The sequence below is a fragment of the Littorina saxatilis genome, linkage group LG14 (assembly GCF_037325665.1).
Source record: "Littorina saxatilis isolate snail1 linkage group LG14, US_GU_Lsax_2.0, whole genome shotgun sequence".
Taxonomy (NCBI): Eukaryota; Metazoa; Mollusca; class Gastropoda; order Littorinimorpha; family Littorinidae; genus Littorina; species Littorina saxatilis.
The window spans coordinates 29186619-29212889 of record NC_090258.1 but is presented as its reverse complement, the minus strand read 5'-3'; the positions used below and the strand labels follow the sequence as shown (position 1 = coordinate 29212889).

At 41.8% G+C, this 26271-nt stretch overlaps 2 protein-coding genes across 4 annotated transcripts in view; one reads left to right on the top strand and one right to left on the bottom strand.

Moving 5' to 3' along the window:
* LOC138947515 (transmembrane protein 245-like) overlaps positions 1 to 4344 on the bottom strand; it is a 51973-nt gene extending 47629 nt beyond the window's left edge. For 2 of the 3 annotated variants that reach the window (XM_070319002.1, XM_070319004.1), the window contains exons 1-3: positions 3844 to 4344; positions 3086 to 3311; positions 799 to 1052 (exon numbers count right to left, since the gene is read on the bottom strand). In XM_070319002.1, coding sequence (XP_070175103.1) covers positions 799 to 1052; positions 3086 to 3311; positions 3844 to 4344 — 981 coding nt within the window. The remainder of the gene's footprint in view (positions 1 to 798; positions 1053 to 3085; positions 3312 to 3843) is intronic. The other variant, XM_070319003.1, reaches the window with a different exon arrangement.
* Positions 4345 to 4632: 288 nt separating this feature from the next.
* Positions 4633 to 26271, top strand: part of LOC138947514 (uridine phosphorylase 1-like) — a 36811-nt gene continuing 15172 nt past the window's right edge. The window contains exons 1-5 of the mRNA XM_070319001.1: positions 4633 to 4967; positions 15105 to 15222; positions 20049 to 20210; positions 24637 to 24751; positions 25393 to 25463. Of these exons, the coding sequence (XP_070175102.1) occupies positions 4927 to 4967; positions 15105 to 15222; positions 20049 to 20210; positions 24637 to 24751; positions 25393 to 25463 (507 nt within the window). The 5' untranslated portion in view covers positions 4633 to 4926. The remainder of the gene's footprint in view (positions 4968 to 15104; positions 15223 to 20048; positions 20211 to 24636; positions 24752 to 25392; positions 25464 to 26271) is intronic.

Below are 26271 nucleotides of genomic sequence, written 5' to 3'. Positions count from 1 at the left end.
CTCTCTCTCTCTTTTCTGTTTCGGTTTTCAGTGGGAAAATTTTGCTTGCACTACTTTTTCCTTAGTTTTATCTTCAATTAAATTGTATATTTATTGTATGGAGGACAATCGACTTCAACCATTCTGATTCGTTTGAAATATTCATGTTTTAATGAGATTGATGTATCGTTCATATTTAAGTTCACTCAAGTAACCACAAATAAAACCCAAGTCAGATCAGTACTCTGTGACTTATTGTTTCGGTTCGTAAAAATGAACTTTAATAATAGGGCCTAATACTTAAAATATCAAGCTTATGCTTTACAAACTAAGACAATGAATTATTTGAGAGAAGGTTTAAGTTGCACATGGCTTAAAAGCATTATGTATTTTATGGAAGAGCATGGATAATTTTGACTACTATTTTGGTGAGACCTAGTTTCTCGAATCACACTATCAACTGTACTTTAAAAATCTCACAAATCCTACAGTGATGCAAAATCACCATGGAAACAAGCATAACACTGTTGTTTAGTGTACTCTGTACACATTTTATTCCATGAGAACGAAATTTAAGCATGGTTGCTAGGGACTCTTCGCTGTTGAATGTGTCCAAACTTTAATCCAATTTCCTCAAAATGGCCGCCATTAATACCCGTATTTCAAACTGCTCCTGAGTCTTCATTTTTGGGAGTATCCTTTTCATTCAAACATCACATGAAAGCTTGTTTTCTAAGCTTTCAGATGATATGCATATCTAAAATTTTCCAAAAATCGGGTTATCTACCATTTTGTCAGATCCGGTCACATATATCCTACCTCAGCTGGTCTTTTCACGCTCAGAGAGGTAGGTTTGACGCTGGGCGTGGAACTCGAAGCAGTCGCAACAGATGCAGCAAACGGCACTGTTGTCGGTTTCACGACGGGGCCTGTCTCCAGTTTAGCTGTGCCTGTGGTCGCGCCCTCTGACCCTTCACCTTTGGCATCTGTTTGACCTTCACCTTTGCTAGGAGATGACTGCCAGCCAAGGAGCGCCCTGGCTGCAGACAGTGTGGGTGAGACCTCACCATCCCCTGAAGGCAGAGATTGAATTTGAATAATGAATTTCGTAGGTGTGATTGTATGAACCAGGTTATTGATAATTCCAAATAAGCGATGGTTAAGCTCAGAAACTGTGCAAGACACATGGAGACACACAGAACCACACACACACATGAAAACAATACTGTTCTTCAAACAGGGAAATAATAATTTTTAATACCCAAATTGTAATAATCTGATCTAAGACTGCAAAATATGTTTCACTTTTAGGGTTACATTTTTACAACTTAAAATTTTGGGGGTGTTTTCTTCATTTTTTATTCTGGTACTGGCAGGGAACGATTTTTTGGATAATTCAATAAATGATATTCTCAATGTCATTCATTGAAATTTCTGATCTACGTGTACACAAGGATCCTAAACTAAGCACTATGCATTTCAAAACAAATACTTTACATGAAACACACATCGCGTTTACCGGTAATTTCCGGTATTTTACCGGTTAAGATTCGCCAATACCGGAAAAAAAAGTGGATGTCGGTCAGACGTACCGATTGTTATTTGGTTTGACCGGTAAAAAAAAAAGTAGTAATTACAAAAATCGTTTGTCAGTACGAGAGAGAGAGAGAGAGAGAGAGAAAGAGAGAGAAAGAGAGGGAGCGAGAAAGAGAGGGAGCGAGCGAGAGAGACTCAGAGAGAGAGAGACTCAGAGAGAGAGAGAGAGAGAGAGAGAGAGAGAGAGAGATTTGGATGGCTTGTTGTGACAGCGCTACAATGTTGCGATTATGTCTCCATTGATGACACTTGATGTCAAGGTGTCAAACATGACGTCAAAAATAACAAGGAGGCGAGCTCCGAAATGTCTTTCAGTACGATTGTGCCAGATCTAAAGTATTTGCTAGCAGATTATTTGAGCAATGTAGGTGGTCAGGGAGCGGAGAAATCTTTCTTGTCGCCGAGAAAAAGATATACACACACAGACATCATACTTTTCGCGCCATTTCTTTCGGTTCTCGGTCCATCGTAAAATCTTTATGAGAAACTGAAAGACAATAAGGGACGGCGTCTAACTATAGCCGACATAGCATCATACCGGGAAATCACGTACTCACACCAGCTTAGATTTTTGTCTACATACAGTTGATTATTGTGAGGCGAGTCGATTGCGATGAAGAAGCAACGATCTTTACTGTCTTTTCTACCCCCAAGAGGTGAGAAAAGGCCTTTGAATGAAGGAACTGAAAGTGAAAGTACTTCACGGCTCTCTCTCTCTCTCTCTCTCTCTCTCTCTCTCTCACAGCGGCTGCTGATGTGTCACTGTCAAGTTGTGCGACAGTTGCTTTGAGGGGGGGGGGGGGGGGGGGGAGAAAAAACGTCCGCATATCACTGACATTGATTTAATGTATTGTAAGTCATTGTTTGTCTTTTACTGGTTGCCTTGGCAAGCTTACCGATTTTCGTGAGAGCCTTGTAGCCAGCTCATGACGTCATACCGGTTTGAAAAATACCTAGCGCGATCACTGACACACACACACAAACAGGGGCTCACATCCACGTCGGACATCGGACATACACGCCACACGGATATTTTTTCCAAATGTCATATACATTTTTCATCCGAGAGGACATATGTCCTTTTGTTTTTGTCACAAAGTGGTCATTGTCCGATTATGCTTTCATTTGATCTGGACATTGTCAGTACTTTCCAATTCAAAGTAGATTTGCTATTTTATCGATGTTTTGCGAAGCGATGTGTCTCTCCAAGCAGACAAAACTTGGGGAGACTGTATGTGCTTTTTTTGTAGAGAAGAGCTTCCACAGGTCGCAACTCTGAATGCTCCAATCCGGTTGACAGTTGCCTCCCTTCGCGGTTTTTTTCTTTCGCAAAAGCAACATGCCGCCAAAAATGTACGTTTTGTTGCGAAAACAAAACGTCCTATTGATTTATTTTTGTTCAGGACAAATGTCCTATCACTTTAGCATTGTCCAGGACATTTGTCCTATGCCACCTCTCATGGATTGGATGTGAGCCCCTGCACATATATTATTTCCCCTGGTTGCATACCTTTACCTTCTTGCTCGCTGGTCTGTTTGAGCTCGGAAACAAAACCCACCACCATCATGGTAACCATGGCGATAAGGAGTGGAACACGCAGGGGGCCTGCAGCAGCAGCAATCTGAAGAACCAGGGACAACCAGACAGGAATCGCCAAGCGCGACAGAACACCTCGAGACTCCGGCGTCCAGTATACAGCCACGATAATGAGGTAAGCGATCAGAAGAGTCCATACCTGTTTGAGAAAGAAAACTTTACATTTAAAGTTGTTTTTTTATTTTGTAAACATTCATGTTATGCCATGGCTGCACAGTCATACAATTTTGCGTACACACTCACACATTTAGATGTATGCAAACATCAATTATTTACATGCATCTTGTTTTTTCAGCCAGCTCGTCCATCACTGTGTGCATTCAATCATGCTGACAGTGACAAATAGTGACAATGACACCAACAGTTGACAGACAATGTGCACAATTATGAATTAACACACAGACAACCCAAACACACACACATACATATTATTAGATATGCACTTGTTCACTCAATTGTACACAAACTGCATGCAAACATGCATCAACTGTTTCTTCACTTCAGCCACTCCACCACTTAAAATCTACTATTAGTACTATTGACAATAGTAGATTTTAATTATTGTAATTTGTATTAGTATTGCCACTACTGCTGGTGCTACTACATTTACTTCTGCTGACAGTGACAGACATTATGATTATGCACGTTTCGACAAACACGTCTCAACTTACCCAGAAAGACGAAAAGTAGCCTAGAAAATCATAGATGAAGTTGAGGACAGACATCACGACTTGCACCACCGAGTACAAAGGTAGAAAGTGATACAACAGCTGGAGCAGAGGTAATCCTGCAAAGATTCCTAAGATAAGGCCAAGATTATTCCAGATGATGTCACTCAGCGTATCTGACGTTGTCGCCATAACTTGCACCGGCAAAATGACGAGGCCAACAAAGAAAGGAGTTCCGGAGGAGGAAAGCCCGTTCAACCATCTCCGCAGTACGTCGGTTAGAGTACGTTTGAATGGGTAAAGAAAGGTCCCGCAAAGCAGGGCCCAGCATAACGGGCGCACAAAAGGCGAAAAGACAAAGTAGACTGCAACAACGGCTGCTGCAGCAAGCAGAACGAAAATGTTGGCGACTGTATTATAGAATGCTTGCTTAAGTGCCTTCTCGTGGCCTTGGGGAACATATTGCCAGACGTTGTTCAGATATTCCAGCGAAGGTGACGCCATTTTGATCGGCACCGGAAGTGTTTACGTTTTGACGTCACTTGACCTCAGGAATTCCCCTTTCCCAAATGCGGGACAAAGTGTGCTCAAAGCCGCTGCCAAAGCAAAAAATGACCTTCATTTTTCCTAGCTTCAAAACTATACAGAGTTGTATGTATTCAAAGCAAAATTTAGGAAAGTCGCTCAAACTTATCGGTAATTTACGATAATTTAAGCCAAGGGGCATAATTCTCGTCCACCTGTAATCTTTACCGGTGGCCTTGACCGAGAGAGCAAGTGACATGAGGTTTTCCCGGACAAATTCCCGAAAGTAGAATGGTTCTCAGATTAAGCGGAGGTTTTCTGTGAACAGGCGGTACACTTTCACCCTTTCATTTATGAAAAATAACGTTTCTGTTCTCTTTTCTAAATCCAGTAACAAAATCTGGTGCCAAGAAAGTTGCTTTTACGTGTCCTTTCGCTTTTGTTGAATGAAAGTGAAAACAGTTTTCCTCAGGGAAGAAGCATATCGATCCACAGAAGCAAACAGTTGCTCTGATCCTAAACTAGCTTGGAGACTGCCTCAGTGCTGATAACAGTCACACCATGGATGTTCAAGGGCAAAGAGAGGACAACAAAATGACGCAGTAAGTTTGCGTAGTTCACCAGTAGTAGTTGATATGGGTACCTATAAAGGGCGAAAAGACAACTAAAGACGGCTAAAGACAGCTAAAGACGGCTAAAGACAGCTAAAGACAAATAAAGACAGCTAAAGACAGCTAAAGACGGCTAAAGACAGCTAAAGACAACTTATGAATTATTTCAGAATTTGTGTGTAGCTATTTTTTTTTATGTTTTCCCACCCCTCGATCGTTCTTATTCATTTATTTATTTTGTGTGTGTGAACTCAATAAAAAAAAGTCTTTTAAATTTGTCATTTTGTTGTTGATTTGAGTGAGTGAGTGATAGTTCACTCAAACCAGAAGGAAAGAAAAACAAGTCGCGTAAGGCGAAAATACAACATTTAGTCAAGTAGCTGTCCAACCAGAGACTATAGAGTATACTCTACAGTCTCTGGTCGAACTCACAGAATGAAACTGAACGCAATGCAACGCAGCAAGACCGTATACTCGTAGCATCGTCAGTCCACCGCTAATGACAAAGGCAGTGAAATTGACAAGAAGAGCGGGGTAGTAGTTGCGCTGAGAAGGATAGCACGCTTTTCTGGACCTCTCTTCGTTTTAACTTTCTGAGCGTGTTTTCAATCCAAACATATCATATCTTGTTTTTGGAATCAGGAACCGACAAGGAATAAGATGAAAGTGTTTTTAAATTGATTTCGAAAATTTAATTTTGATCATAATTTTTATATTTTTAATTTTCAGAGCTTGTTTTTAATCCAAATATATGTTTTTGGAATCAGAAAATGATGGAGAATAAGATGAACGTAAATTTGGATCGTTTTATAAAAAACATATTTTTTTTACAATTTTCAGATTTTTAATGACCAAAGTCATTAATTAATTTTTAAGCCACCAAGCTGAAATGCAATACCGAAGTCCGGGCTTCGTCGGAGATTACTTGACCAAAATTTCAACCAATTTGGTTGAAAACTGAGAGCGTGTCAGTGCCGCCTCAACTTTCACGAAAAGCTGGATATGACGTCATCAAAGGCAAAAAAATGAAAAAAAGTCTGAGGATATTATACCCAGGAACTCTCATGTCAAATTTCATAAATATCGGTCCAGTAGTTTAGTCTGAATCGCTCTACACACACACACACACACACAGACAGACAGACAGACCGACAGACACACATACACCACGACCCTCGTCTCGATTCCCCCCTCTATGTTAAAACATTTAGTCAAAACTTGACTAAATGTAAAAAGCAGAGTGCTCAGTAACCACTGAGTACATCAGCCAACAAGTCCCAGCTTGGTAGGCATTCAGTTCAAATGACCAGCATGGCCAGCAGAAAGAAGAAAAGAGATGATAGAGGCGGGGAAGGAGAAGGAGAAGAAGTGGTCGATTTTGGTTCCCAATGCGGGGCCCAAGGACTGTTATGCCGGGGTGGAAGTAGAGATAAGCGCCTACTTCCCAAGAAATGCTCCAAATGGCTTCGTGTCTCCAAACACCTCTGACAGTCAAATCCAGCTCCTGGCCTTCACGTGGCGGGCCCTGTCTTCGACTAACAGGAGAAGGGATGCAGGCGGGTCACTGGCGCCTTAAAACCAGCTGCTTCGGGCAGATGGGGCTCGTTAACCTTGGATGGTCGCTCATCTAGGAGAAGGACAACTCCGATTCCAAAACCCGCACTGCCTTGTGTGCGCCTTGGGAAAGGCAAAGGCTACAAGAAGGAAAACTTCGACGTCAAACCCGGGTAGAGTGGACTCGACAGCCCAGCAAGGCAGCTACTCTTGGGGAGGAGGCAACCCTGAGTAAGAACCTCAACCACCGAAGACGGAAGACAGCAGCCAACTTGGCGTGGGGAGAAAATCGGCTGTCTACGCTCCCACGATAATCATCGAACGCAGAAGAAGAAGAATGTTCCCAATGCAGGAGGCCGGAGACAGGTAGCAGGAAACGACATCGGCGTGATCTGTCTGTTGATGATGAGATACTGGACATAAATTATAATGTTGCTTCAGTTGATATTGTTCGTCATCAAACTGCATCGCTATTATTTGAAACATTCTTATTTCTTAGACATTGTTTTTTATCATGTCTGTCGACTCTGAATTCGATTAAAAAAAAGCTTATTTTAGTTGTCTTTAGCCGTCTTTAGTTGTCTTTAGCTGTCTTTAACCGTCTTTAGTTGTCTTTAGCTGTCTTTAGTTGTCTTTCGCCGTCTTTAGTTGTCTTTAGCTGTCTTTAGTTGTCTTTTCGCCCTTTATAGGTACCGCGGATATGAAAGCTACAGAAATGAGATTTTCAGTTTTTGTAATGTTTTGTCTTCAATATTGTCCAACAAAACAGAACTTTCATTGTTTCTGGTTGTTGTTTTGTCTTTCTGAATCTCTCATCTGTCTGTTTATATCTTCTTTTGGTTCATGTACTGCCATATATATGTATTTATAAATAACATTAACGACCTCTGCAACTTATAAGGAGATTGTGTGATCGATTTTATGTAATAAATTGATACATCATCATAAGAGGACTTTGGCAAGAAATCAAATTTGTCTTTAAGATCAAGGGCACAGGAATTTAAGGCCTTATACCCCTTTATTTATAACACAAGAAAAATATACATTTATGTGCTACTAAAATTAAACTGTCAGTATAAAGTCAGTGTAACCAGTCAAGGTATAGTGGGCTACATGTAATAGCAATAGCTTCTGTTTTTTTTCTTGTTTTTTTTTTCTTATAATGTATCCTCTTTTTTTTCCCCCATTATGTTTACAAATTGTATGTTTGACGTAAGTGCAGGTCTCTGCATTTTGAAGGAAGTTTTACAAACTATCTTGAGCATTAATGATAATTTTTTCTGCAAAGTCTATATATGTTAAAGTCCTGGTCTGTATTAATTTTTGAGTCACTTGAGAAAAAGTGACTCTATGTAATCGGTCAGTGTTAGTCTGTCCGGCCGTCCGTAGACACCACCTTAACGTTGGACTTTTCTCGGAAACTATCAAAGCGATCGGGCTCATATTTTGTTTAGTCGTGACCTCCAATGACCTCTACACTTTAACGATGGTTTCGTTGACCTTTGACCTTTTTCAAGGTCACAGGTCAGCGTCAAAGGAAAAATTAGACATTTTATATCTTTGACAAAGTTCATCGGATGTGATTGAAACTTTGTAGGATTATTCTTTACATCAAAGTATTTACATCTGTAGCCTTTTACGAACGTTATCAGAAAAACAAGGGAGATAACTAGCCTTTTCTGTTCGGCAACACACAACTTAACGTTGGGCTTTTCTCGGAAACTATAAAAGTGACCGGGCTCAAATTTTATGTGAACGTGACTCTTTGTGTTGTGAATAGCAATTTCTTCCTGTCCATCTGATGCCTCATATAATATTCAGAACTGCGAAAGTGACTCGATCGAGCGTTTGCTCTTCTTGTTTAAAAGATGTTAGCAGCTCTGAACTGTTGAATACAGGGATGTTAAATTAGAATTTAGCTGCTCAACTATAATTATGTGTTCTGAAAAAAATATACCATCAACAAGAATTTTAGTAAGTTAAAAAACAAAGGAGTACTGTACTCACCGATACAAGAACGAGACAAGACGGTACGAATTTTTGCTAAGCCTTTTTGCGTGTTTCCCCTCCATTTTCTTTCAAACCTTGTTCGTTCCGTGTTGCGTCTGCTTTTTGTTGTCTTTTGTGTTCTTGTTTTTCCTGATGAAGCTTCCATAAGCGAAAATTCGTACCGTCTTGTCTCGTTCTGGTATCGGTGAGTACAGTACTCCTTTGTTTTTTAACTTTGTTCATCTTACCACAGTCACTTCGTTGTTTAGATTAGAATTTTAGGATATATATATATTACTAGATGATTACCCGCTTCGCCGGGTACCGGCTTCGCCGGGAAGAAGTAGAGCCGAATACCAGGCTGTGCCTGGGACCCGGCTTTGCCGGGTGTACACCGGCTTCGCCGGCGCACGAAGAAAAGAAGATAAACGCGCAAAACACTGGAGACCTTCTAAAAATAGTAACGTGCAGTGACCTTCTAAAAATAGTAACGGGAATATGGATTGACGCCACACGAAGGAAGGGAGATAAACGAAAAACACTGGAGAAGATAAGGAAGAGTTACTGGGAATGGTGAAATGAACAGAAAAACCAAAATCGGTTCAGCGCTGCTGCTGTTGAAATATCTCATCGATGAGGTTGTGTCCGGGGTCTCTCTGAATAAGCCCACCAAATTTGAAGCAGATCCATCGAGAACTTTGGCCGCGCATCGCGCACAGACACACAGACACAAGTCGTATATATATAGACTAGATGATTACCCGCTTCACCGGGAAGAAGTAGAGCCGAATACCAGGCTGCGCCTGGGACCCGGAGCCGGCGCACGAAGGAAAGGAGATAAACGCGCAAAACACTGGAGACCTTCTAAAAATAGTAACGAGCAGTGACCTTCTAAAAATAGTATAACGTTCAGGCTGAGGGACCCTTTTTGTTTATCAAGCTATAAATTAACAAGACACAGTAACAATTTAAATCAACATTATCAGCGTGATTTATTCTAAAGAATGACACTTCAAATGCTGTCAGATAATACTCTCTTTATGTAAAAAATACCGAAAAGCGAGTTTTGTCGGTGGGTGCTTTACAGTTCCCATTGCGGCTGTTCCGTCTAATTCGCAGGGTCGCTTTGAAATTTCTTTTGGTCGATTTAAACGGTAATACATGTAAAACCGTTATCTATATATATATACGACTTGTGTCTGTGTGTGTGTGTGTGTTCGCGATGCACGGCCAAAGTTCTCGATGGATCTGCTTCAAATTTGGTGGGCATATTCAGGTAGACCCCGGACACAACCTGGTCGATGAGAATTTTCAACACTTGCTCTCAGCGCGCAGCGCTGAACCGATTTTGGTTTTTCTGTTTATCTTTCCAGATCCATTCCCACTAACTCTTCCTTATCTTCTCCAGTGTTTTGCGTTTATCTCCCTTCCTTCGTGTGGCGTCAATCCATATTCCCGTTACTATTTTTAGAACACAACGCTCAATCCATATTCCCGTTACTATTTTTAGAAGGTCACTGTCCCGGCGAAGCCGGGTATTACTCTTCCTTATCTTCTCCAGTGTTTTGCGCGTTTATCTCCCTTCCTTCGTACGGTGCGCCGGCGTACACCCGGCAAAGCCGGGTCCCCGGCGAAGCCGGGTATTCGGCTCTACTTCTTCCCGGCGAAGCCGTACCCGGCGAAGCGGGTATTCATCTAGTTTCTAATATGCTGACTGTTAGCAAATTTTTGTCAACAGACATATTGTCTCACAAACGATATCAGCATTCGCCTAAATGGCTCATGCTTGATATCTTTTTTCTCGACATGTCTGTTATCATTTGCTAACAGTCAGCATAATTATTAGAAATAACTAATATAATCATTGTGCACAGGTGCAAGGATGATTAGCTGTTTATGCCACTTTTGATTGGAAGGGCTAGACAGGCACCTGAATCAAAATAAGATGTTATCAAATGACTCTTCTGTATGCCGTTAAATGACTGTGCAGAATTATTGCAGCATTTGAACTTTTAGCAAGTGTTCTCTTCAAGTGCCTGGTTTTGTTTTTATATTTAGTCAAGTTTTGACTAAATATTTTAACATCGAGGGAGAATCGAAACGAGGGTCGTGGTGTATGTGCGTGCGTGTGTGCGTGCGTGTGTGTGTGTGTGTGTGTGTGTGTGTGTGTGTGTGTGTGTGTGTGTGTAGAGCGATTCAGACTAAACTACTGGACCGATCTTTATGAAATTTGACATGAGAGTTCCTGGGTATGAAATCCCCGAACGTTTTTTTTCATTTTTTTGATAAATGTCTTTGATGACGTCATATCCGGCTTTTCGTGAAAGTTGAGGCGGCACTGTCATGCCCTCATTTTTCAACCAAATTGGTTCAAATTTTGGTCAAGTAATCTTCGACGAAGCCCGGGGTTCGGTATTGCATTTCAGCTTGGTGGCTTAACATTTAATTAATGACTTTGGTCATTAAAAATCTAAAAATTGTAAAAAAAAATAAAAATTTATAAAACGATCCAAATTTACGTTTATCTTATTCTCCATCATTTGCTGATTCCAAAAACATATAAATATGTTATATTCGGATTAAAAACAAGCTCTGAAAATTAAATATATAAAAATTATTATCAAAATTAAATTGTCCAAATCAATTTAAAAACACTTTCATCTTATTCCTTGTCGGTTCCTGATTCCAAAAACATATAGATATGATATGTTTGGATTAAAAACACGCTCAGAAAGTTAAAACAAAGAGAGGTACAGAAAAGCGTGCTATCCTTCTTAGCGCAACTACTACCCCGCTCTTCTTGTCAATTTCACTGCCTTTGCCATGAGCGGTGGCCTGACGATGCTACGAGTAAAATGGCATTGCGTTCAGTTTCATTCTGTGAGTTCGACAGCTACTTGACTAAATATTGTATTTTCGCCTTACGCGACTTGTTTAATTCTCTGCTGCAGTTGCAGTGTGTGTGTGTGTGTAAGGAGGGGGTGAATGTCGGTCAGGAGCGGGGTGCTTTGCTGGCTGCTTCGAGTTTGTGTCTGTGCATGCGTGCGTGTGTGCGTGCATGCATTTGTGCACCTGTGTGTGATTTTGGCTCACGTAAGTGTAGCCTATGCGATGCTAACTTTTGTCTGTCTGTGTGTGTGTATGTGTGTGATAGAAACTTTAACATTTGACTGAACACCGAAATACTAATTTTACCTGGTTATTATCCAAGCAACAGCTTCAAAGTATTGAAGCAATGATCAACATTTCGCCGGCATGTATGTAGTTAAAGTGTGTATCCAAAGAAAACGGGTGGTGGGGGGTTGGGGGGGGGGGTGGGGGTAAAAACAGGTGACTGGTTTGTGTCGTGTGTGGTATGTAGACCAGGTCAGGGGTCAAGGTTAAGTCAGATCGCGTGAAGGATTGTGGTATAGATACAATTCCAGCTGCAGTTCGCCGATTCGGGGAAGACGATTTCACATTGTTCGGTTTCGTAGCCCCAGAAAAATAGATAAAGAAGATACCAAAGGAGATTTCCTACAGGTTGATCTGCACAGCGTGTTTCCAGTGTGTGCGCGAGGAAGCGCTGTCGAAAGCGCAGTGTCGATCTGGCAGTCGTGTCCCCGTAAGTAGGCTACAGACAGACAGATCTAGATCTAGTGTCTCCCACTCTTGCACCGTGTCACCTATGCTTACTGTGTGTGTGTATGTGTGACGGAGTGAATGAGTTTGTGTTACTGTTTGTCGATTTCTTACGGGAGCCTTGAAGGCTTCGCCTCTTGTTTCTATTTTGGAATTCCCATGCCTGAAGAATACTGACAGCTTATGTAATGTATGTGACAGGCTAAAAATAGACATTACCCAATATTGACGGACTGTGTGATGATATCTTCTGCTATGGGCTGTTGAGACAGTGATGTTCAAATCGAGACCGGAGGTCGAGATTTTGATATCACTGTCGAAAAACAGACGAATAGCAGAAGATATCGTCACACAGTCATGATCTGATACATGTATGGTTAGTCATCTCCTCAATTTCCTGTCACCTGAGTGCATGCAGTCCTGTGTTCCATTTCCTCCTATAAAGTCATTTTGCTCACTACCCCCTCAGGCACCTTGCCGCAAAATGAGTGACAACATTCAGCATCAGCCTCAGGGGTAACATCATTCTCTTTTTTGCTTTTTACATTCAGTCAAGTAATGATTGAATGTCTTACCATTGGCGGAAAGTGAGGTCTGTCGGGGTCGGCCCGCTATTGCGCGGGGCCGCTATTGCGCGGGGCCGCTATTGCGCGAATCTTTAGGGTTAGGGTTAGGGTTAGGGTTAGGGTTAGATTCGCGCAATAGCGGCCCCGCGCAATAGCGGACCCGCGCAATAGCGGCCCAGCCCCGGTCTGTCTCCCGATGTATGTGTGTGTGTGTGTGTGTGTGTGTGTGTGACAAGCATTTCTCAGAAACTACTGGACGGATTTTCTTGAAAATTGATGCATACAAATCCTGAGCTGAGGGCATTTGCTTGTGTCGTTTTTCTCCGATTTTTGATGGGGCTATTTTATGACGTCATATTTGATCGTTTGTAAAAGTTGAGGCGTTTGTAAAAGTTGAGGCGGCACTCTCACGGCTACAGTTTTTCAGCAATTTGTTTGAAAGTTTCGTTACATGATCTTTGACTAAGTGCGGACTACAGGATTGCATTTCAGCTTGGTACCTTATTCGTTTATGAAATGTTCACTCAAAGTTAGCCAAATTTGTCGATTTTTGAAAAGTCGATAATTTGAATCACAAAGGTGACACCATTGTATTCTGTCAGTGTAATGCCTCCTGTATCCGAAAATATATAGTTTTGTTGTATTTGATTTAAAAATGGGCTTAATAGGAAGAAAACCGTTAAATAGCAACTTTCTTTATAAAAAAGTTTATTGTTTGAAGAAGACGCATACAATTATCATTTCTCTATTCCGGATCATTTGCTGATTCCAAAAATATACAGTTTATGGTGTTTGTCACTGAAAATATGCTTACAATGAAGAAAATCGGTGAAAGGTAATTATATGCTTAATGAAGCTGTAAGACTAACCCATCAAGCTGGTTTCTCTGTGTCTGCATGTCTGTGTGTGTGGGTATGATGAGAAAAGCCTTCGAAAGGGCTTCACCGACACTAGTCCGAGGGTTCACTAGTCCGAGGGTCCACTAGTCCGAGGGTTCACTAGTCCGAGGGTTCACTAGTCCGAGGGTCCACTAGTCCGAGGGTTCACTAGTCCGAGGGTTCACTAGTCCGAGGGTTCACTATAGACGCTTGAACAAAGGATATTCAATTTGATTTGTTTTTATTTTGTGTGTGTATGTGTGCGTGGATGTGCGTGTGCGTGCGTGCGTGTGTTTTTCACTACTGTGGGAACCAAATCGAAGAATATTCTCATAAAAACACTGAGTTGTTTTCATTCAAAAAGATAATGTGGTGTTTTATATTTGACTGAAGAAATCTCAGACTATCTCCCCCAAGAAACTTAGTTATTTATATTTTGACTGAAGAAAGGATATTAAATTTATCAGGATTAACTGCCCCGACTGGACAATTACGTGATCGAACTGCCTACAGTTTTTAGTCATATTATATAGCACCTCGGGTTTCCTTTTACCCGTGAGGGTCAATTAGTTAGTCCCACCGACCTGAATTATGGAGAGGATCAAGCCTGGGTTGTACTACAGCCTCACACATAATTTCATTGAAATCGGTTCTCAAACATCGGATATCTATTTGCGGACAGACAGACAGACAGACACACACACACACACACAACACACACACACACAAGACAGACAGACACAGTGAAACCTATATACCGCCTTTTAAGGGGCGGTATAATAACTGAAAAATCAAGCGTCTATAGTGAACCCTCGGACTAGTGAACCCTCGGACTAGTGGGACGAACTGGAAAATCAAGCGTCTATAGTAATTAACCCTCGGACTAGTGAACCCTCGGACTAGTGAACCCTCGGACTAGTGAACCCTCGGACTAGTGGGACGTTCCCCATAGGGTACTTTTAAAAAGGCAAACTTGAAAGGAGTCGTTAAAAACAGCGGACAAAAAGTCAAATTCCTATGAGCAATCGTGGACTCTTCCAGTCTGGGCTGTCGAAACTTTGATCCATCTGTCCTCATTCCGTCTTCAGTTTTGACGTCATGTCATTCCTCATATGTTCGTAGCGTCATTGTCCAGTCTCTTCATTTTTGTTGGCAAAGTCTTGGTCTCGCTTAAAAAGACAGCCAGTCACGGCAAGCCCAGAGTCTCTCTCTGTCTCTGTCTCTGTCTCTGTCTCTGTCTCTGTCTCTCTCTCTCTCTCTCTCTCTCTCTCTCTCTCTCTCTCTCTCTCTCTCTCTCTCTCTCTCTCTCTCTCTGCGCATGTGTGTGATTGTGTGTTTAAGAAGATGAAAGGAAAACGAGCGTATTTTAACGTGCAATCGCTTAACTGAACGGTTAATCACGCCTCAGCATTCTTGTTTGACATCAATTTGCTTTTTTTCACAATTATTGTCTTAATGAAAATTGTGTACATTTCATTTTTCAATCGTATACTGTTTGTCAATCTGTCTCTATCATGCAGGGAAGGACTGTTTAAGGTCCCGAATCCACACATCTCTGCCTTGAAGGAAGATTTTCTGTACCACATCACCATTGGCAACAAGACCCATGACCTCAAGGACATGTTTCATGATGTCAAGGTGAAAGGTCACTCAATGTTTATGTCTGTGTGTTTGTGTGTGTGTGTGTGTGTGTGTCTGTGTCTGTGTCTGTGTCTGTGTCTGTGTCTGTGTCTGTGTCTGTGCATGACTGTGTATTGCAATTTCTAACCTTCATATTTTGTTTTCTTAGAGCTTGATGTCATCATTTTTTTTTATTCAAACCTTAAAGTACAAATGTGACCCTCCACCACGGAATGAGTCGCATGTCACCTTTGCATGATTTTCATATTTTTACATTTTTCTAAAGAGTTTTTTATGCTCTATCCAGTGGTGAAACCCGTTTTAGAAAAGAGCGAAAACTGTTTGAGTTATAAGCCTGTGACTAAGGTGACCCTCACACTGTTCCAAGACACTCCCCGGACTTTTATTTAAGCCTAGCGCAGAACCGCGCGAGGTGACATGCGACTCATTTCGTGGTGGATGGTCACAAATAGAAGGTTCGGGTGTTTTTTGTTTTTTGTTACTATAGTTTTTGTTTTGTTATTTCAACTTGTGTTAAAGGCGGACATCGCGAGAAATTTGTTCTCCTGGAGAGGCCTACATTTGCTCCCTCGCTATCAGCCGCATGGACAGATACTACAATCTGCGATAAGCAGAGCCTGAGTGTAGTGGGTATAGGGGCAGCTAGGCACTGGGTTTTATTCTCCCTCCTGTGCGTTGCACTTTCTGTGTTTTTAATGACATTGGTGTAACTCTTCTCTCGTGAACTTATGTTAGAGAGAATTGAAAGACCAACTTGAAATCTCAAGTTCCAAAATTATCAGTTATGTAAATATTGGCGTTAGTGTATTTTGTAAGGTTGAAAATAATTGATCCGGTTGTTTCTTGTGTGCTTTTTTTTAACAATGGGATTCCCCAAAGTAACTGCGCCAGAAACGCCAGAAACTAAACTTGGCCAACAGATTTCACACGCTAAGAAAATCATTAAAACGCAATTCATTTTTGTTGAACATAATTTATATGATGGAAAAGATTATTATGTCAGCTGTTCATATTATCCGATTGATGGTACTTTGTATAGGCATCCCATGACAGCCTGTCAAACAAGGTCACCCCAAAAATCGACCTGACAAAAACCATAGCCCCGTATTTTAAAATCTGCAAAAAATCAGAATACACACAAACCAAACACTTCTGACTACCATTGGAAAGGCAATTCAATTTCCGGTTCAGAGCATTTTTTTTATGCACCTTACTTCTCTAGTCTTTTTGTAGCCTTTTGTCAAAGGTGTCAACCATTTAAGAGGCCCAAAAAGGCATGTTTTGCGGCCAATTTTGAGGGGGTCCTCCACTGAAAGAGCCATATACAAGGTTGTCGTCACCAAGACTGAGACTGGTCTCAAAAACCGGGAAATCTTTAGATGATGCAGTTGTTTTTTATTTCAAACCCTCGAAGTATTCTCCCTTAGCGGCTACACACAGTTTAAGTCGTTGGACCCAGTCAAGAAATGACCGTTTGAAGTCGTTTTTTGGCACCTGGTTCAGACACTGGAAAACAGCCGATCCGAGGGCTGATCGACTGTCAAATCGACGCCCAGCCAATTGTCTTTTCAGATGAGGAAACAAAAAAAGTCACAGGGTGCAAGATCAGGAGAGTAGGGAGGATGTGGCAAAGTTTCAAAGTTTTCTTCCTCCAGGTACTCTTTCACCACCTTGGATTTGTGAGCAGGTGCGTTATCATGAAGTAATTTGATCCCTTTCAATCCTGTAGTTGGTCTGGCTCTCTTGTAGTAACGAACGATGCCAGCAAGAACGTTTTCCTTGTAGTACACCCCAGTGATGCTTCTGCCTTTTTCGCGTGGTTTTTGAAAAATGACGCCCTTTGTGTTATAAAATATTGTGTATAAAACCTTCTTGCCGGAGCGACTTTTTCGCACGATCCGAGGGGCATTGGCACCTTTTTTTTATCCATGCTTTGTTTTGAGCTTTTCTTTTTGGCTCAAAGAAGTACACCCAAATTTTGTCCCCAGTCACGATCTCATCCAAGCGTTTTTGATCACCCGTCGTATATCTTGAGTAGCCGTTGGGCAAACGTAACCCTACACCTCTTGTTCTCTTCAGTGAGGAAATGTGGTACCCATCGCGCGCACACCTTTGTGTATCCAAGTTTGTGTTTTAAAATTCTCAAGACAGACGACGACGAAATGTCCAGTGTTTCGGCGATAAAATGACTGCTCACTCGGGGATCTTCATCAACTAACCGTTGCACATGGGACACCATTTTATTGTCGGTTACAGGTGGTTTCTTCACTTTTCCCCTTGCATCTTCCACAGACGTTTTCCCTGTTGAGAAATGCTTTGCCCACCGAAAAACTGTCGCGCGAGATGGTGCTGTGCCTGGGCTTACAGTTCTCAGCTCTTCAAGTATGTCACCGGCCGTTTTACCAAGTGCCGTTCTTATTTTGATGTAGGATCGAAAATCCTTCTCTGAAAATGTGCTTTTTGCCGCCATTTTTTAGGCCAGTGTCTCTCGCTTACATGACTAAATACACTGTATCTTTACGAAAACACAACGGATCACAAAGAAATTATGCACAATAATACGTTGTGTACCAATCTTGATAATGACGTCATTTGTTATAAATGTCGTCATTTGATTCTGTGCAAAAAAGACCAGTCTCAGTCTTGCTGACGACAACCTTGTATATGCTCAAGTTCTCAATTAATTGCTTTGGAAGTTTCAGAAATTATGACCAATAGGCTGACCTAAATCTGTGTTGCTTTTTGCAAATGTGTATACTAAGCTTGTCGTATTACGTAACTTTTCCGAAAGAACTAAACAAATACATGTATTCATATTAATTCGGGGTTTTAGGCAAAAAAATCGTGATTTTGCATGCTAAGCAAACACTGGTTGAAGCAATAGGTGCCAAAGTTTCAAGAAGATCCGAGTGCTGGTTTACAATTCCTGGAGATGTGAACGCGCATGAAAAATAATCGATGACCGTCAGTGGTACTGAGTACAAAAGCCGTAGAGTCCTTGGCCTGTGGTTTCTTCGCGCGCTGCAGGTCACAAAAGCGCATCAGACCGAGCACAGGGCTCCGGGTAAAAATAACCACAGCCAAGTAAGCACAGGCCAAGGACTGTAAATCTCCACGGTGAATGTTTATAGTGTTAATGTTATCTGTCGATGCAGCTGATAACATGCGGGGGCAAGTTTTGGTCTCTCCAGGAGAAGAAATTCCTCCCGATGTTCGCTTTTAAAGGTTTTCTATTGTGAGCAAAATTTGAATGGGAACTAATATCCTAATATGTGAACTCTTTTTATTCTGGTGGACTCAAATACAGTACAATCCTATGTTAACTTCTTTCCTAGATTCACTGCATTAAATTTCTATTAAGTGAACACATGTTGGTTAATGAATTTTACATCTAAATGCGTGTGTGTGTGTGCGCGTGTGAATGCTTGGGTGTGTGTGTGTGTGTGTGTGTGTGTGTGTGTGTGTGTGTGAGTGTGTGTGTGTGTGTGTGTGTGTGTGTGTGTGTGTGTGTGTGTGTGTGTGTGTTTAAATTAATCTTTTACATCTTCTCGGGAAGATTATTTGTATTCATGGAGACTGTTGGTTATATAAGAATTGTACATGTATGTTAATGTTATGTTTTAGTCGTTGGCTTGTCTTCATGTTAATGCGCCACCAATGTTATTTCTTAGATAGAAAAAATAAAAAACGCTCGCGCTGGACCCGAGTACTCTTCAGATTGGCTCGCTCCCCCAGTATGAAAGTTTTTGTCTTGTGCACGTTTAAGACCAAGTGATTGATCTGTGTGAATTACAGGCATTCCCTTTGCTATATAAATACATTGCATGCGAGCCGAGGATGTGCGTGGTGACTGGCCTTTCTCTTTTATTTGTAATTTGATCACAGTGAAAATGCACACACACACATTCACACACACACACACACACACTCTCTCTCCCTCACTCCCTCTCTCTCTTCCTCTCTATCTCTCTCTCTTACACACACACACACACACACACACACACACACACACACACGAGTACAGACTCATGCACGCGCATGCACACACACACACACACACACACACACACAGTAACACTGTGCACAAAATGAACACACACACACACCGCGCGAGAGAAAAAGACGTCAAAGACTTTTGACCGTGACGTAATCTTTTTATGACGCTATATTTCTCGTCAATGTGTGACGCGTTCGGCTGTTCTATGAGACTGCCTGGCTGGCTGTGGCTCCGCGAATTCCCCCCACCGCCAAGTCGGTTTTTTGTGGTTTATTTCGCATTTAGGTCCCAGGTAATTTATGAAGTTTTAATACGATCAATCGGACCTATTATCAAGTTAGTGTATCAACTTTTGAACGAACTGCGCCCAGTAGTTTCCCAGCAATAAGCTGTTAAGTCGAGACACACACACACACAGACAATTAAAGTCTGCTGGACCCTTGTACTAGCGTACTCGGGGATAAAGTTAATTTGATTTGATTTGATTTGATGGCTGTTTTATCAAATAATGCCAACCATACTTTCCGGACTGCACGGCGCAACTTTTTTCCTGAACTTTTACCCTGCGCCCTATTCACCGTTGTTACCCTATTCACCGGTGTTAATGCCTTGTGTATAATATGTTATGGCTAAAGAAGAGTTCTGATGTACCCAGATCCTGAGGTCACAAGGCCAAACGGGGAGAAAACGTATTTCCACTTTGTATACTTCCTTTGACTTAGTTGCGGCGACGCGCCTATTGTGTGGATTTTTCTCATTTTATTAACTTAAAAGAAGTTGCACCTTATAGTCCAAAAAATACAGTACTTTTGTGCTTCTGTTTCAGTTTGTCTGCTTCGGAGGGTCTCAAAGCCGAATGCGTAAGTTTGCAGAGTACATGGTTGAAGCGCTGAATCACAAGCTGCCGGCCGGACAGGGCCTTGTCGACATTGCACACGAGTCTGATCGTTACGTTCTCTACAAAGTGGGTCCTGTCCTTTCCGTCAGTGTAAGTGTAACACTGTGTTCCATTTCAGGCACTGTCAGCTGCAGACTGGCTCCAGCTAAAAATAACTGGGAACAACCACTCCCCTCCTGCCTATTTACCCTTTCCTCCCCCATTTCCCTCCAACACCTCCCACCCACAGTGGCGCCTGAAATTGGGTCAGACCACTCTTCTTTGTCTGCAGCGAGCGGCCACAAGCGTGCGTGGCCGCTCTCTGTTAGCTGTGTTGATAAGGGTGCCGCTGAGCAGAGAGATAGCAGTGGTTCAGTGCGGGATAATTGGTGTGCCTTTTGGAACTGATGTTTTTAGTGTGTTTTGCCGGGCATCTCTCAATAGTTGTATTTATTGCAATGCATGCCACAATTCACAAGACAGAAGAAAGGATAAATGAGAGAATTAGAAAAAGTGTGTCCCCCCCCCCCCCCCCCAAGTATATAATTATGCGACTCTTTGCACTCTGAAAAAAAATGTGCATGCTGCATTTAATGAAACACCTTGAAACAACGCAGTAAACAAAACATCCTAAATGTGCCACAATAAAAGAACACAAAATAATGAAAGATAAAGACAAAGGTAATCCCCAAGTACATAATACATATATACAACACTTTACGAAATATATACAAACAGTAGAGTATATACAGTCGTATATTTACATACATATTATGCCAAGGACTACTAGTAGAAGTCATTGATGGTGCGCATGTAAAATTTGTTTTGCGTTTATATAAGTATATAATTCAAAATAGTGTAGATAATGTCAGTAACATATAAGAAAGAAAAAAGATCTTACGGTAGTTCATGTTCATGTTACAGTGTTAGCTGCATGTGAATAAAACAAAAAAGCTTACCTCACGGCCCTCCTGTACAAGTCTCACAAACTTGTATATATATAATATCCCATGACCTCCCTTCTTTGTCTCTGTTACTTCAGTATGGGTATATATGTTGTATTTTTATAGCTCAATAAATACATCATGGACTCCAAAAAATATATGATAGTGCAGATTCCGATTTGGGCAAAGGACTACTTTCCTCCCGACCTTTGACCTCGCGCCGAACAATGTGACACATTTGTATGAAGTTCTAAAATCGTATTGCACGGCTCAGAAAACCATATCAGTTGCACGCAAAAATGAATCTCAGAACTGATCTGATGTATGAGATGCAATAAGCAAAAGTTTCTTTCATTATGAAAGCAATGCAGGTCGAAAAAAACGAACATTCAACTTACAAGATAACCAGATGCTAGCGAACCAAAACAAAAACACGAGTACCCTCCCCTTGCATCGTTAGCAGACGACTTTTGAGAATCTGTCGGTAGTGTGTTTTGGTGTGCGCCTTCAGCTATCAAACATCGGCTGTTTCACGTGTTTTGCGAGCAAGTCTACTCTTTTGCCTGGCTCTGCAGTAAGTCCACATATTTTTCCGTAATCCAGTCATATTCCTTCAAAATGCAATCAATCGGCGGTGACAGACGTGTCGGTCGCGTTTTCCTCACACCATACCAGTTTAAGTTCATCCATGCAAACACACTCGCAAAACAGTTTATCACGTAGATACATTTCAAATAGGGAGCAAATGGTTAAATCTAAACCTACATATTTGTTCCCTAAAATTTGCTTCTCTGTCAATAAGCCTAATTACACACGTTCGAGAAAAACAACGTGGAATCGATTCTGAATCGAGTAAGCCAAATGGGTCCCAAACCCGTTTCGCCCGTTCTGCCGACCTGAAACGCAAAACAAAAGAATTGTGCGCTTCAACTAAATTAATTTCTATTCGACTTCATTACTTTCTTGCAACTTATGAACCTTTACTTAAAGCTTTTAAATGGTCTGAAAGTAGTGTTACCGCGTACTTATCGATGCACTCATTCGTTTTATTTTTTCAGCGACGGTCACTTAGTTTAAGGTTGCAAAAGGGCTAAGTCTCGCTGGCAACAGTTTTACCCTGCACAGATCGCAACAGTGCCGCTAGTAGTCTACACTTTGTGTTTGATGGTAGAATGGGATATACAGATTACAACACTCGTGGTTTTTTATATGGCTTGTATTTCAGTCAAGACCCAGCGGGAATATCAATCGAGAGCCACTCGCCAGAGGCTCGTGTCTCCCGATGATATTCATCCGCTGGGTCTTGACTGAAATACAAGCCATATAAAAAACCACTCGTGTTGTAACCTATACATATACCACAGGAGAAAAAAAAATAGCTCGCGCGCGCTCACCCAAATCCGCTCGAAGTGCCACATGATATTAGCCCCAGACAACACATAGGCGGATAATACATGTATGTCAATAGTATGAAACAAAACATGCCACAATTTTCAAGACAGAAGAAAGGGTAAATGAGAGAATTAGAAAAAGTGTTTGCTCCTCAAGTATATAATTATGCCACTCTTTACACTCTGAAAAACATGTGCATGTTGCATTTAAAGAAACAGGAACGGCACAGTATGTAAGACGGCAGAAGACAACACAGTAAACAAAACATCCTAAATGTGCCACAAAAAAAGAACACTAATTAATGTCGTATTTAAAAACATATTATAGGCATGCGTATGGTGCGCATGTGAAATTTGTTTTGCGTTTATATAATTCAAAATAGTGCAATTAATGCCTGTAATATAAAAGAAAGAAAAAACGGTCTTTCAATACATGTTCATGCAAATTGTTAGCTGCATGTGAAGAAAACAAAAAGCCTACCTGACGTCCACTCCTACGGTAATCCAATAGCAGCACACAAGTCGATTTGAAAGTTTTTCAACACAGTTTTTCACTCGTATTGTTCTCACAAACTTGTATATATACCACAGGAAACAAAACTCGTCGATCCGACGACAATTTAACGTTTGTTTCATTATCGCAATACAAAAAACAGAACAGATGAAATGCACTAGAGTCGAGTGCCTGTTCCAAACGGTGCATGCACTGATTAGGCGCGTGGATTAACGAAACAAAACTGCTCCAAACTCAAACACAAAAACAGCCTAAAAAACTTATTCTCACTCTATGACACAGTTTAGACTAAGTACTTACTGACGGCAACATCAGAAACACAGTCGGTCGTTGGTATAAACATTGAGCGTGGTTACAAAATGGTATACAATGCGCACGTTCTGATTCTTGGAAGTACAACAAAGAACGACCTGCCGGTAGATTCGATAGCAGTATTACTTCAAAATCAAACAAACCGAATCCCTTCCGGAACTCTAGTTTGCACATACACAAAGCCTGAATATCCGAGTAACAATATACACAAGATGACGGTAATCCAACGTTCAAGTCACGCAAACCAGTCCATTTCATACCAAGAAACACGTATTTTTTCACACTGGCCCACACGCTGTACAGTTCCAGAGTACAATGAACAAGGGCTTTGTGCGGCTGGCATTTCCCCGCGAAACTAAAGAGGTCACCGCCAGCGCAGGGTAGGCTATTTATGGCCTGCTTGCTCCAAGCTGCCTGCCGCTGACATAGCATAACTCGCCGCAGCAGTGAAATAGTGTGGTAACCATGTGTCCGCATACAACAATCACAGTTTTTGTTGTTGTCTGTTCTCTTCTGAATAAAGGACAAATATTCTTTTCTTCCCATGTAAAATGGGTGGGGGTGGGAGATGTTTCTTTAACTAGTTGCGTTCGGATTATCCATCTGTCTCGCCGCACACGAATTCAGGATTGGGACTGGGTGGCCGAGTAGTAACGCACTTGCGCTCGGAATCGAGAGGTTGCGTGTTCGACCCTGGGTCAGGCCGCTATTTTCTCCCCCCTTTCCTAACCTAGATGGTGGGTTCAAGTGCTAGTCTTTCGGATGAGACGAAAAACCGAGGTCCCTTCGTGTACACTATATTGGGGTGTGCACGTTAAAGATCCCACGATTGACAAAAGGGTCTTTCCTGGCAAAATTGTATAGGCATAGATAAAAATGTCCATCAAATACCCGTGTGACTTGGAATAAAGGCCGCGAAAGGTGAATGCTCGCCTAACAGGCTTGAGGTTTGCTGGTCGATGTGAATGCGTTATATATTGTGTGTAAAAAATGTTTGTTTGTCTGTCTGTCTGTAAAAAAATTCCATTTCACACGGCAGAAATTAATATGTAAAGCGCGGAGAGCACAGTTAATTGTGGTTCGCGCTATATAAGCTCACCATAATAATAATTTCCAAAAGATTCTTCTGTCGAACCGCCATTGTGGAAGGGGAAGTAATACTAGGGTAATTCAAATCGGGTTTCAGCAGTCACGCGCTTGGCGCGAGATTGAGCAGTTTTGTACCTTAATTTCTACAGGGAATCCACCCGGGTGTATTCCCTGTATACAGGGATAACGCCTACAGGAAATCTTAGAATTCAGGGAATACACCCACTTTTGGTTGACATAGACCCCTTCAGCGTTACTTGTGCATGATTTATGTTTTGTTTCCACAGCATGGGATGGGGATTCCCTCGCTCTCCATCATCTTCCATGAAGTGTTGAAACTGCTCTTCCACGCCGAGTGTTCTGATGTCACCTTCTTCCGCCTCGGCACCAGTGGTGGACTGGGTGAGGAAATGTCTTTATCTTTCTTTCTGAGATGAAGTTATGTCTAATTTCTGTTTCTTTTTCCTTTTGAATACTGAAAGCATTGAAGCCTCCCTGGATGAAGACTATAGTTCTTCTTCTTTGTTCATAGGCTGAAACTCCCATGGCTTTTAACTTATTTAAGTGTATGACCGTTTTAAGGCAGCCGCTTTCGGGGTAAGCATGATAGGTATGTTCGTGTTTCTATAACCCACCGAACTCTGACATGGATTGCAGGATCTTTTCCGTGTGCACTGTCTTGGTCTTGTGCTTGCGTGTACACACAAAGGGGAATAAGACACTGGCTGGTCTGCACATAAGTTAACCTGGGAGATTAGAAAAATCTCCACCCCTAACCCACCAGGCGCCGCTGTCCGGGATTCGAACCCACAACCTTCCGCTTAGGAGGCCGGCGTCTTATCCACTTGGCCAATGCGCCCGTCAATGACTACATTTAAGTTTGAGAATAAGAAAAACATATTTTGTCTTTTGGACTTCGGCTGAGAGATTCTTTTGAATGCAATTTAACACACAATCAACTGATGCGACAAAATGATGATGTGTGTGTGTGCGTGCGTGCATGTGTATGTGCGTGTGTGTGTGTGTGTGCGTGTGTTTTCCAGGTTTAGAGCCTGGCAGCGTTGTCATCACAGAAGAGGCTTTGGATGGCTTGTTGCAACCGTATTTGGAAGTGGTATGTGCCTCCTTTTATAAACTGCAGTTTTACCGCTAAATGACTCAATCATACAGTGGAACCCCCTTTTCAGACACCCCCATACGGGGCGGGGACGTAGCTCAGTCGGTAGCGCGCTGGATTTGTATCCAGTTGGCCGCTGTCAGCGTGAGTTCGTCCCCACGTTCGGCGAGAGATTTATTTCTCAGAGTCAACTTTGTGTGCAGACTCTCCTCGGTGTCCGAACACCCCCCGTGTGTACACGCAAGCACAAGACCAAGTGCGCACGAAAAAGATCCTGTAATCCATGTCAGAGTTCGGTGGGTTATAGAAACACGAAAATACCCAGCATGCTTCCTCCGAAAACGGCATATGGCTGCCTAAATGGCGGGGTAAAAAAACGGTCCTGCACGTAAAATTCCACTCGTGCAAAAAACACGAGTGTACGTGGGAGTTTCAGCTTATGAACGAAGAAGAAGAAGAAGAAGAAGAAGAAGGAGGAGAAGGAGAAGGAGGAGGAGGAGGAGGAGGAGACTCTCCCTTTTAAGACCCTGTTTTATCATATTTTCGACTCATAACCTCTGTACATTTACCTCCATTTTGAAACTCCCTCCTGATTTTCTCAGAGTTTTAAGGTCTTAAAATGGGGGTTCCACTGTACCCTCTTCTTCTTCTTCTTCTTCTTCTTGTTCTTCTTCTTGTTCTTCTTCTTCTTGTTCTTCTTGTTCTTCTTGTTCTTCTTCTTTTTCTTCTTCTTTTTCTTCTTCTTCTTCTTCTTCTTCTTCTTCTTCTTCTTCTTCTTCTTCTTCTTCTTCTTGTTCTTGTTCTT